The sequence below is a fragment of the Fundulus heteroclitus genome, chromosome 22 (genome assembly GCF_011125445.2).
Source record: "Fundulus heteroclitus isolate FHET01 chromosome 22, MU-UCD_Fhet_4.1, whole genome shotgun sequence".
In the NCBI taxonomy this organism is placed as follows: domain Eukaryota; kingdom Metazoa; phylum Chordata; class Actinopteri; order Cyprinodontiformes; family Fundulidae; genus Fundulus; species Fundulus heteroclitus.
Window position 1 is genome coordinate 20,226,432 of NC_046382.1, and position 13,314 is coordinate 20,239,745.

Consider the following 13,314-nt stretch of genomic DNA (forward strand, 5'->3'; position numbering starts at 1 on the left):
CTTAACTGTCAAGATAATGATAGACACTCTGTTTCAACTCAAACTGTAGATACTGAACGGTGTGTTCAGGAGCTTGAAATGGACAACAATTTCCATGAAAACGTAACGTGTAAGTACAAATGCTTCTGTGAATTGACCCAGAGTTATAATTTTTACATAAAAAATACAGAAAATTGTTGGCAGGCACTTGCAGGAAAGAATGGATTATTAACTAACAATTGGTTTGAATTGCTACATGGAACCAAAAGTAGCCCTAAAATGTAAATACATTTTAAAGTGCAAATATATAAAACAAAATGGATCTTGTTCTTTTCATTAAATGCGTAAGACTCAACATACAAGTTATATCTTCATGTGATGGGATTAAAGATGACAGATGCAAAAAATCTTCAGTAAATTGTTGATTCTAACTGTGCAGTTCAAGAATCCTCTGTAGCGATTTTAAAACTATTTGATATTTTTATATATCACTTTATTCTAAAGAAAATGACTGTGTCATACAATGATTGTCTGGTTTGCTAAGACTTTAGTGTAACAGTTGTATCAATGCTCAGTGTTGTTATGATTTGGTTTAAGATCAATTTAAAGTTCCCAGTAAAGCCTATCCCGGTGTCTATTGACTCAACAGGCAAATAGGTTTTATAAAACCCATTCCATGTGCAAATCACAGTTAATTCTTCTTCCCTGGTGACACCCCAAGCCGAATGCCATTCTGGGCAGAAAGCAAGTTCACCTGTATCCAAAAGTCTGACTGCACACAGTGTATGCCTCATTTTCACTAAATTCCAATGGCCTGTGATGTACAGGCTCCTTTAGTGTGTTTTACACTTAATGTGGCCACAGATTATAAAAGAAAAATCAATCACCATTGAAGAAGATGAACATTTTAACTGAGATCCAAAATTATTTAGGACATTTTTACTGAAATAATAAATAAACTCAACATAAGTCTCTTTAATATACAGCAACATTTTTACACAATCCCTCACAAACACCTGCACCCCTTTACAGTACTTTCATTCAAAAGAGCCTTACCTCTAAACACAATCAGTGGTCAATTATATTACTTTTTGTTAATCCAGTGAAACCTCATAAGAGAGGCATGGAATTCCTCTAAAATTGTTAAGTCATCTCACAGACGCTTCAATGTGTCGATCTGTTGTGTTTTCTATTCTGCTTGCACAGTCATTTAATTTGATATCAAGGTGCAGCACTCTGTGTAAAAAACAATCCCATTACTGAAGTCTTTGGAGAAAAGGTAATTTTAACAAGCTCCTTGATCTTTCCTAAAATTAATGGAACATTGACCTGATCCGAATTTGCTGAGCATAATACACAATGTGAACACTTTCTAATGTCAATACACTCTGCACAGCCTTTGTGAAACCTTTGTGAAACATAAACAAGTAAGAAATGCATTTTCAGATGTCCGATGAACACTTTGAATGCCTAATGTATTTGTTCTGTGTGTTTCTGCAGCAGCTGTCGACACTCAAGCGGACCAATGTTGTGCGGGGATTAGCGAGGTATGATCAGCCCACACACTTGCAGGTCCAGGATAATAAAGGATACACATGTGACCTTGTTACACCACCATTTGCCAATGTAAACATTTTGACAGCATTTCAATTTATAGCAGAGGCTAACCCCAGTAAAGAACAAACAAACGAACAACAGCAGAACGTAGAAGCAGTATTTCTACATCAAGTAAAACCCATCTGTAATCGCCATATCAGGGTGATATTTCAGTGCAAAACAAAAGGTAGAAAATCAAAATTCAAACTGCGAAGCATATGCACGTAGCTGCTCTGCCACGCTCAGAACCATTGCCAATCTAATGAACATCTCTAATAGGCAACCCACGTAGTTTGAATGTGCCACTGAAGCAGCCGACCCTACTTGTTCTTATTTAACAGATTTCCTACTCTGTTGAAGAATTTTCCCAGCTTGTTTTCCTGGTGTCCTCGTGTTGCCTGAGTGTGGCTGGTTTCAGCAGCTGCCTCGCCTTTGGAAAGGCTTTTCGTTCTCTCCTGAGACTGTGTGCGCCTGGAGCCAGTCAGCAGAGAGCTTTTCTTTTCAAAGGAGGAGAAAGGTTCAAATCTGCTGTATACGCGACTTTCAGCAGCAGGCTTAGTGTTTTTTGTAAAAATCGAGGGTTTCTTCTGTGTGGTGGTTTTGGAGGGAGAGTTCGATGGTTGGCGCTTATGTTCCTCTGTTTCGGATCGCGGCTTTGAGGACTTTAGATGGCTTTCTGATGATGACCTGTCAGAACTGGTTGCACTTTGGTGATGCTTTTCTCCCCCTACAGTTGTTGAAGTGTCATCCTCAGCTGTAATGGTGTCACTACTGTCACCTGAATTTAGACTTGGTGTATCCATGGTCCTCGGGTAATTCTCTTTTTTTTCTGATATGTGCGTCAAAGATTGCCCATTCCTGGATTTATTTGGCAAATCTTTGCTATTGTGGTGCAAGGCTGCTGCAGAGACAGTCCTGGATGGGGGTTCCTGCCAGATACGAGTACTTGACACTATTTTATGTGTGACATTCTTAACATCATGGTGGGAGACAGATCTCTGATCTTCATTAATGTTTGCTCTATATCCTCCATTGTGAGCATGGACTTCCACAGTGCTCCTGTTTACTTCTGGCCTTACAAGATGCCCATACATGTGACCTGAGGGTTCATATGTGTGCTCCGTTCTTGACCGTGGATCAGCTACGCTGTGCCTCTTTTGCCAATTGTCTGCCAGCATGTCTGGGCGTGCAATTATATTTTCCTGTTTATGTCTGCTTAAACTGGAGTACGTGGAGTGGTAAGATTTTCTACCTGGGCCATGGCCTGCTGCATTATCACTGTTGTCCAACATTGACGTAAACATTTTGGAGTAGATTTTTTTCTCAGATGCTGCAGCAGAATGCCACTGCATTGAATTTGAGTGAAAAGAATTGTTGGGTGCTGCTGAGGAACCAGCAAGGCGCGAAGAGGGGTTTCTGAGTCCGCTTGGCTCTGTTTGTCCTGGTACGGAGTACTTGAGAGCAATAGAGTTTCGCATTTGTCCCTGAAGGAAGGAGCTGGTGTTATCCTGGTTTTCAAACGGGTCTAAATAGTCACAGGTTTCCGGATATTGAGTGTCAGGGTTATTAAGGTATGAGTCTATCCTCCATGTGCGCATGAACGCCTTTGAAGTGTTCTTCAATGTTGGCATGTTCTGCTGCACGGAGAGGACTTGTTTGTCAATGCCATTGTAAGACTGACGCATATTTTGACCTCTGTGTAGCTGTGACACTTGCAAATAATTATCCATCGAGTAGTTGTTTGGAAAAACTCCAGCGTCTTTAGGGATATTCCAATTGCTTCCTCTGGCCCTCGTGTTCTGTGGGATGCATTCATCTTGTCTTTCCCCAGCATAGCTGTGTCGTTTCAACAAATTTGTGTCATCTAAGAAATTGAGGTCATATTGTGGTTCCTTGATCAAGGGCATGAATATTTTACCATCCTCTTTAATGAGCCTCTCTTCAAAGCCTGTCATGCTAGATTTTAGTTCACAGGTTTTCCGATTGACTCTATCCAAAGAATGCCGCACCTGGTCCCTCCATCCAGTTTTTGGAGCAGAATATCTTGGCAACATGTGTTGCCCATGAAGACCGCTGCTGTGCAACCCTTCCACCGGGGTATCTAGTTCAGCCGGTACAGTTGACTGGGCATAGAGTGTCCGAAACTCTTCATCATAGGACCTTACAAGGTGGCCGGTGATGACCTGTACCATGCTCAGATGGATCTTCTCAGATGACCAAGTGAAACTGTAAAAACATGACAAAACAAATATTAACTCAATTGATTCGAGCTTTTGCAAATTCAAGTACGTATTTAAATGGACCCATCTGAGGTTTTAGGTGCAAAGTTAGTTTATACAACCTTTTTTTCAGATAATTACTAAAGCCTCAAAAATAACAACATAACTTATATTTAAAAGTTCTATATATATATATGTTTTTGTATGATCAGTGAGAAATCATGTCTGCAGTGTTTGAACACAGCCACTGAATGCAATACTGTGCCCAGCACACGCCTCAATGCACTCACCCACTTCCCCAGTTGTACTGTTGCATTATTTACCTGTATGAGCCATAAATTGCTGTGTAGCAATCGAATAAGAGAAACTTCTGCTCCATTGCTCCATGAAATTTGGCTCCTGATCGACAGAGGTAATCCCGACCTTTCACGGTGCGCACCCTCATGTTCTGTTGCCGGAGAAATGAAAGCATCGTGTCATTGGTAAAATCACCGCAGTTAACAACAAACAGAAATTCACATTGAGCAGAAGTAGGCTGCTGTCAGTTTGTTGAGTCACAGAGTTCCCGTTGTTGTTGGCGTGTAACGTGCTCTCAGTGGGAAAATTTTAAGGGTGTGTTTCAAACTTTTGAATGCCTTGCCAATAATTATGACTCCACCCAGTAGAAAAAAACATGTGCCTACAAATAATTAATCCTCTCATCATATAATAAAAACAGAAGGCCTGATTCAGAGAACAGTTCTCCAACTTTTGTTACTATTTACTTCCTCCAAAAGTAACTATTTTTTAATTATCTAAATTCTCAATGAATTTGGATGATGTCATTGGAGCTAGTACGGAATTCAATTATCAAATATAAAATGCATAATAATTACTTAAAAGAAGTTAACATCTGAAAACATTGAACACTAATGTATTGATGTAGATATGATTATTATTATGTTTCTAATAAAAGAGCAATTAAAAAAATAGATGTTTTGAAACTTGAAAATTATTGCAAAATTACCAGGCTAAAACTGACTATAAAATAGGAATTGCAAGAAGAGATCATTCTTTTTGAGCAATATATCAAAACAAAATACACTTTCTTGTAAAACTAAATAGGAGTCACGACATTCCAGACAACAGCCAGAATATGCTTCAGGTATTTTCATTATTATGGCAGTAAACAATAACAGCATACCACTGAAGAACTCGTTTCCTATCTACTTCTTGATTGAATGAAAATCTGATTAAATCTAGATTTGACAGAGTTAAGAATAATTTGGGTCTAACTTTATTCAGTGTTTATTTTATTAGATTTGGGATCTGTTTCATATGTTCCATTTATGCGTGTCTAGAAAGATTTTTTAGAAAGAAAAATCTGTTTTACAATAGAGCCGACAGCTGTTTTCAGCTGTTTATTGATGCACTCAGGAGGGTGGATTGTTGGTCGCAGCAGACAGAACGTTTTAACGAATAATAAATAAATGAGGTAATTATTACAAACGTGAATAAAAAAGCAAATTAAAAGACAGATTTATGTTTATCTATCATTGTATGATTTAAACAGTGCTTGCATTCATTTATTTGCTGCGTTTTTGTGCATTTAATTGTATACTTACTATTTATAGAGCATTTAGTTATGTATTTATTTTTAATATATTTCAGTGTTGGTCCTCCATAGTTACCACATAATTATAATGAGAACACTAAGAAGAAGCAGAAGAGGAAGCAGAAAATCTCTTAACTAGACTGTTAGACACAAGATTATTTTGACGAACTCACTCTGAGCTGCTGTATTTTGATATCTTGATTATCAGCCATCTTGAGGAAACTTTTCAAATCGTTATCATCCAATAGCACGTAGACTGGTACACCCCGTATAGAAGCATCCACGATTTCCTTGAATATGTCGACATCGGTGAACTTGTCCATCACAATAGCAATGACCTTTAAAGACAGAGAGCAGATTGAGTAAAGAGCATTTTATCACTCAACAATTAGCAGAAAACGAGAACAATGAATAACAAATGAAAACTTGCTCTAGTCTAGAGCAAAGGAGGATGTGCAGTGCATACAACAAGCTAAAGTTTACCATAGGAAAGGGTGATAGATGTGTTTGTATCACTAATGAGAGTATTTGTTGAAACCAAATACTATTAATTATTTCAGTAGCGTAAAACGTAACAAGATTATTTTTACAAGTAGTACATGTTAGAGTAAAGCTTGGAAATAATCGTAAATATGCTGCATATAATTTATTGTTGTGGGTAAAGTGAAAATTTGTTGTACTAATGTATTGCTTTTTTGTTTGAGTCTAGTTTAAGTTTTCCCTCTGGTAGACCAAGAAGTGACAGTCCCTCTTGATTATATTCCTTAACAGATATTAATCATTATCAGAAAACTGAGCATTTGAAATTGTTTATATGTATATACAAATAATTGATTTGGATTACCTCACCAATAGCAAAAAAAGGTTGTTTTTAAGCTGTCTGATCCATGCAGAATTGAGCCTTTTCTTCCGTAGGAGTTTGTTAGTTCAGAAGTTCGAGCTGTAATTAAAAGACTTCTAGAATACCCCACATCTCCTAACTACACTTTTGTGTAACAGAATTGGGTTATAAGCTCCTTTGACTGAGTCTGAAGGCAAACAATGGGAATTTGAAAAGGATTTTGCTTTGTAACCATGTGGTTTTTCTGGAAATATGGTTATCTGTGTTTGCTTTAAGAAACTGAGTTGCAAAACCAGATTTTCCCTGGACCATCCCGGCAGACACTCCTTTACTCTGAAATGAAGAACGGCAGTAGTCTGGGTAGCTGCCTAGAGTAGAAAAGAGCTTACAACACACATTGGGTGATCTCTGAGACAGAATTTGTCCTTTGAGCTCTCACGTTAATGCTCCACCTACAATACTATGGATATTTTCTTAAACCACTCTTTTTTATATATATTTATTGCAAAAGTTTGCATCTAAACTCTTGCAATCTGTAATACCTTTGCAAGACTTCCAGGTGTGGATAATGCAGGTATTATCAACATCAAAATTCAGAAGAAGCTGAGCAAGGCTAGTGAATGACATTGGCATTAAGGGCTTCTGATTACAGGACAAGTTTAATAGAAACAGATACAAAATGGGACACAAATATGAGAAGAAAATCTGAGGGAATGTGCAAACTGGGCCTCTAACCGGTATACTGTTTTATGTTTTTGATAATCTCTGGATAACCATTCTACATGCATGCTTTGATCCTTTTAAGATGGGACCACTCCAGTTATGATTATCCGACCTGATACTTAAATAAATGTTTTTAAAAAAATATCAGACTGACACCACTGCTCCATCCACCAATCCAGACACCATAGACGTGTGTCACTTCAGGTCATATTTTGACTAATTTTAAGGGAGAAGTGTAAGCTTTTGTTGCATACGTGAATAAAATATACATGCTAATCTATATAATCTATAGACAAGTTTTAAATATATAAATAGACATAACGTTTTAGATTTAGGAGATTGTGCTGATACTTTAACATGGGAGGTAAGCCTGTTATATAGACACACACAGATTGACAGTGATTGTATTGTGTTTGGAATCAGCTTGGTCTGAAATTTGGGTCTGAAAAGGAGAAAATGCCAGTTTGGTGTTGGTTGACACTGTCTATGATTTTTTTGCTAACATTTAGAACAGTCATGTTGGACTATTACAGTTACAACGAGAGAAAAGTCAAAAATAGAATGTATCTTTATTTTATTTTTATTTCATTTTACTTTAAAAGTCTATCAACCATGGAGCTCTCGTAGTTTTGAATGTTAGGAAGTTCTTTGAAGACTCTGATATGAAATAATAATGTCTTGTTTTTAAAAAAAACATTTCTAAAAAATGTAATTATCAACGTTTGTTGACTTTGTCCCCGCCTCTTGCCCAGTGAACGCTGGAGATAGGCACCAGCGACCCCCGCGACCCCATGAGGGATAAAGCGGTTTGGAAAATGGATGGATGGATGGATGTTGACTTTGTCTCCTTTATTGAGCTGTGTGGAGTTACCTCTGTTAACCCCACCTGTACACATGATTTAGAGTTCACTCATGAATGATCAATTATAATTGATGGTAGCTACCACTGTTACAGAAGTTTTTTTTTTTTTCTGCTGATTGTAGCAGTTCTTCAGACCATATCAGATATCAGCAAAGCCAAAGATTTCAAAGTAGGTGCTTTTTAAAATGACTGTTTGGTCTGCATCTACAGTTGTCTTATTATGCTATGAATAATCTGTAAATATTAAGAAGGTTGGAGGTATTTCTACAAAATGCAGCTGTATTACTAATCCTGCCTTTCCGGTTAAATTACTTTTTTTCCTAGACAACACCAGGAGAAAGTCAACTCATTTAAAACATCTTTATCAGGATCAATTGCAAAAACCTTGAATATATACTTTGTTCCCATCAAAAACTGTCTTAGGTGTGGATGACAGATGAAAACAGAGTAGAAAGTCTCAGTCGTAAAATAACTGTAAAACATTTTTAGGTTTTCTGCCTCTTTAAGTCCACCGTTGCACACTGTTTTAATTACCTGTATTGCTTCCTGAATATTCTTCAGGATCACCTCCTTTATGGTCGGGCTGTTATGTCTAGGTGGATGGTAGAGCAGATTGATATTAGTCGGGTGGTTATCATACAATAGCTCTGGCCAACCCAAATCCAAATTTGGTGTTTCCACATCTGAGTGAGTGGGCCAGTATGTCCCAGAGGATGACTGGTTGTCTGTTGAGTTATCTGGTGGACCAATGACTTCTTCTGTCAGGTTTTGGGATGCCGGCTGTTCTGCCTTGGATGTAATGAAGAGAATCTCCTCTTCCGAGAGGAAGCTCCCAATGTGTTCTTCTTTGAGGAACTCCTGGTAGCGGTCTCTTCCATCTTTAATGAGGCAATCGATCGCCAGGCGATACGACTCCTTATAATGAGGCTGGATAAAAATCTCTTGATTAAAGTCGCCTCTCAGTGATGACAGCAGGGAAAACTCTGGAGACTCCATCCCCCCAGACTGTTTCTTTAGGACCTGTCAAAGGTAATGAAGACACAGGATGATGTCAGAGGAGAACAAACATCAAAACAAGGTGAAAAATGTTGGCTCTGTGTGAAGAAAACCGTGGTCGTGATTTTACAAAATAAAGTGCACAAAAATTGTTCTTGCAGTTTCTTTAATCCTTTTTTTTTTTTTTTTTTTTTTTTGCAACAAAGGGTTTTAAAAGAAACCCATTTAAGCTTTTAGTGCAGTGTATAGTTTTGATTTGAGAAGAAAACTAAACAGTTCTAATACAGGTAAATATAAATTAACACAGCCCTGTTCAAAACAATTTATTGAAAAAAGTATAATGATGATTATTGTTTTTTTAAATAGCAGCATTTTACCAAGAATACAGGAATTAAATACTTTCACATGTGAGAGAAACAATAAGATCTCAGCTAATTACTGAATTGTTAGCTTGTTGTTCCTGAATACAACTAAAATAAGTTGTACCTGGTCCACCCCATAGCACTATCAGCCATTTACAGGTTAAATTCTGAGACAAATAATTATTGTAAGCACGAAAGGGGAGCTTTTAAAACAAGAAACAATCATTGATCATTAAGAAACTATTCCAAAGCCAAGTGCAGTGAAGAACAGTTAAAGGACTCCAAGTTTAGATTGAAGTTGACTACTAATGTCCAAATTGTGATCTTTCTGGGAGTAACTTCAAACCCATCTAGATCACATTTCAGCATCAAAAAACATGTGGGATAGTATAATAACTGCTCTGCTCAATTACTACCTAATACTACAAATAATAATAAAGCACACTTTTGATTTTCAATGTATTTGTGTTTTATGATTGTTTTATTGTACAATACTATGGGTGTGAAAGTTTCAATTAAACAAAAACCATAAAAAGGGCAATGAACCACTTTGTTTTTTGCGGCTACCACTACGTTTTAAACACACGGCAGCCATATTGGATTTAGTGGTAAAGATTGGTTATAACCTCCTTAACCTTTACACGTAACATTCAGACCACTAGGGGCTTTCTGTCTCCCCGGACAACATGTTAAAAAAAAACAAAATTATAAAAACTTTATTTTAATCAAAGTCCTGTTGTATCACTCTTTTGACTTTCCAGTCAGTACAGTGGTGCCTTGTTCTTTAGTATGCTGGTGTTGGTGTCCATTAATGTAAGGGTACGTTACTTGAGAATATGCTAATCTGTATGTCAAAATTATGTTGCACTAAATTGGCTGCCAAAATAGGCAAAGCCAATCAGCAGATTTAAAATTGTTCAGAGCTCATCTAGTGGTCATTAGATGAGAAGTTATGTACATTTTCTGATTTAGCAGCATATTTTAAACACAAGCTGAGTTGTAGCTGTCAAAGATCTCTTATGTACGGTGGCCGGGGTACTTATGCGCCTTGTAAGCAGAAATTTTTAGTGTCCAAAGAAACAGTCTGTAAGTTGTTGCAACATTAGCCTCAAATTACAACACAGCCTGCGGACTACTAGATATTCTAGTAGTCAGATATTCTATTTCAAACTGTCACAGTTCAGAGACAGAAATTGCTCAACCTAAAAGGGTAGTTACTTTTTGTTCAACACTTCTTTAAGACTCCCAAAGCACAATGAGCTAGTCACAGTTCTTACACTTTACATCACTTACATTTTGATAGAGACCATTGTGGAAATCCTCCTGACTGTTCGGAAAATATCCCACTTCCATTTAGCTTGTGCTCAGTGTTTGGTGCAGCTTCTGAGAGCCAGCTAGGAGAGACAAAGACAGAAGGTAACTGAACATGATAAGCAGTCTGAAGTGGGAGGGTGTGGATGCCTGTTTCAGCATGCAAATGACCCAGCTTGAAACAGGCTCCCAGGCAGACATAAACCTGTTTGAGACATTAAGCCACTCCCCTTCTTGTCTACAAGAACAAAGTTCACTTGAAGGAAAATCCAGATAATGACAGCATAAAGAGGTTTGAGTGAATGGCTCAGCATTAGCTCTTTTCGGCTGTGTACAGTTTCTGTTCTGAGACTACTGGGAATTAAAATCATTAATCCAGGAATTTATTTTAACCAATGAAGAAAATGTTTTAGTTCACAAGGCTGTGAATAATTTATCTTGGTTACAAAAAAATCCTAGATGACCTCTGTAACTTTTTTGTTTTTGTTTATTAGTTCTTGTTCACATGAGTGTGTAAATAAAAGATAAAAGTGTCAATGTTTGAATTCCTATCTGACATTTTTGTCCCAGCTTGTCAATACTGGGACAGAGCGATATTGAATTTGCATTCCTCGTGGAAACGTTAAGGCCTTTTCACTTGACGTGGCTCTGCTGAAGGGACAGAGGAGATTTGCACAACCTGATCTTGTCATTTGTACACAGAGAGATTACCTATAATTGAAAAACAGTGCTAAAAGTGTTTCTCATTTCTAAATATTAATCAACTAAACTTTTACTTTAAATAATACATTAATTCATGGGGTCTATACATATTGGACATATATTGGTCCTTCACCAAATTACCTCTTCCGAATAAAACCCTGATACGATTTAAACACATTACCTGACAACATCCTCAGTTATAAAGATTATTTGATATTGTGTTTGTGGTTGCACACCTGCATGACGATCTGAGGGATCTTTGCCTCTCTACACACACACACACACACACACACACACACAGCCATTATTTTATATATATATATATATATATATATATATATATATATATATATAATATATACATACATTACCTGGCTCCAGCACTCGGGCCCAGTACGCCATTTTGTGCCTGGTGGTGTCATTTCATAGGCAGGGAGTGGGTAAGACCTGAGAGGCAGCTGTTCACGTACACGTACGTGCATGAGCAGCCGGCCCGGCTTGTAAACAGGAGATTAGAGAACAGCGCAGAGAGATAGTGTGTGATGTTTGACCATAGTCCATCTAAAAAGATACCTTTAGTTCTCCACTAAAGTATTTTTTGCTTATTTTTTGCTTATTGCTCCTTTAAGCTTGCCCATTTTTGTATCTTTAACAAATTAACTTAGAGAACATAACATTAATTTGCTACTTTATATATCCGACTCATCAACGGCTGTAATGATGATAAGATAATCAATGTCATGGTCTTGTGCCCGATTTGTTTATTAGACTCTTTTCATTGATAATTTCAAATTATTCAAGAATTTGCTACAGTTATGGTAGAAATCAGCACAAGGTTTTAATTTTTGCTAAATTAGTGATATTAAAAAACACAGACACACAGACAAAGCCAAAGGGATAAATCAAAACATGACTCAACACGTTACACTTCACCTGTTGAACAGGCTGCTTTAAAAGACAGCTGTCTAAGGAGAATTCTGTAACATCATGAGGTAAAAAAAAAAATGCTTATCTTCTGTATGTTATCCACCCCGTAGACTACCCCCCCCAACACCCCAACCCCACCGGAGAGAGAGACCCCCTACCCCACTTTGGGCAAGGATGCAGATTTGAATTTCTAAACTCTCCAGAGGCTCCACATAGCATGTGGTTAAATAACCCACTATCGTTCTCAACTCCCAATGAAATGCCCTGAGAAGTGATAGTGTAGGTGGTTTATGCAGACACTCCTCCTGGCTGCAGCTGAAGGTTCAAATAGATAATTAAAAGAGCACTTTGACATTTTGGAAAAGTAGAATCCTTACTTGCTGAAACCCCATAAAGATTCCTATTGTACATATAGATAAGTGAGCCACTGTAAACAGATTGACACATTAAGTGGCTCGTTGAGTGCACAGACAAAACAATACGTTTAAACACTTTTCAAAGCTCTTCCTAAAACATCATCAGTCTGAAATGTTTGATTCTGTAGATGATGTCCACGGTTTTGAGTAAGAATTATGGCAAAAATTGATTGGTAATTGTATGATAAAGATCAGGCATGAAGCGTTCAATCACTTTAATTCAGTCAAGTGTGAGATTAGTAACAGTAATATTGTCAGCTGTCTATTCCTTCACTGTGCTTCAAGCACCTCAGGTGTATTGCTACGCACAAGCCAGAAAGACTAAGACATCTGCAGTGCCACTGGGTTATGTCTTTAATCTTGGGTGTGTGCTGATAAAGTCAAGGGGAGTTTTTTTCTCCTGAAGCGTCTTCCTTATGAGTCACCTCTAGTGACACCCGATCTCTGTCGTCATCACGTCCTCAGGCTGTTTGTGGGCAAGTCTTAGCAAGTCCTATGATCAGTTAACCTACAGCACTGGCATTTGGGTAAACATGGCTCTAATGAAGTTGTAAGGAAACAGAAAGGGAGTGTCTCATTTTGTGTAGAACATTTGCTCTTCTTTGGGACGATTTGTATTTGACAGCAAAAACAAATGCATCCTCTGCAGACTTCATAACAGACTCAGGAATGCCATCCTACTTATTATGATTCCTAAAGTTCCAAGAGTATTGTTTACAATCCATAAAAAACAGCACGATCAAAGATGACAGCGAATGTAAAATATAAGTTTGACAGTGACTCCTG

General features: G+C 37.6%; 1 protein-coding gene across 1 annotated transcript; it reads right to left on the minus strand.

Annotated features, from left to right (window-relative positions):
- Positions 1 to 939: 939 nt before the first annotated feature.
- On the minus strand, positions 940 to 10,585 carry fam83b (family with sequence similarity 83 member B). The gene is made up of 5 exons (XM_012877739.3): positions 10,466 to 10,585; positions 8,349 to 8,834; positions 5,562 to 5,726; positions 4,118 to 4,242; positions 940 to 3,801 (listed from the first exon to the last, which is right to left on the minus strand). Exons 1-5 carry the CDS (start codon positions 10,523 to 10,525, stop codon positions 1,896 to 1,898), a joined length of 2,742 nt encoding a protein of 913 aa, XP_012733193.2. The 5' UTR covers positions 10,526 to 10,585; the 3' UTR covers positions 940 to 1,895.
- Positions 10,586 to 13,314: the final 2,729 nt, after the last annotated feature.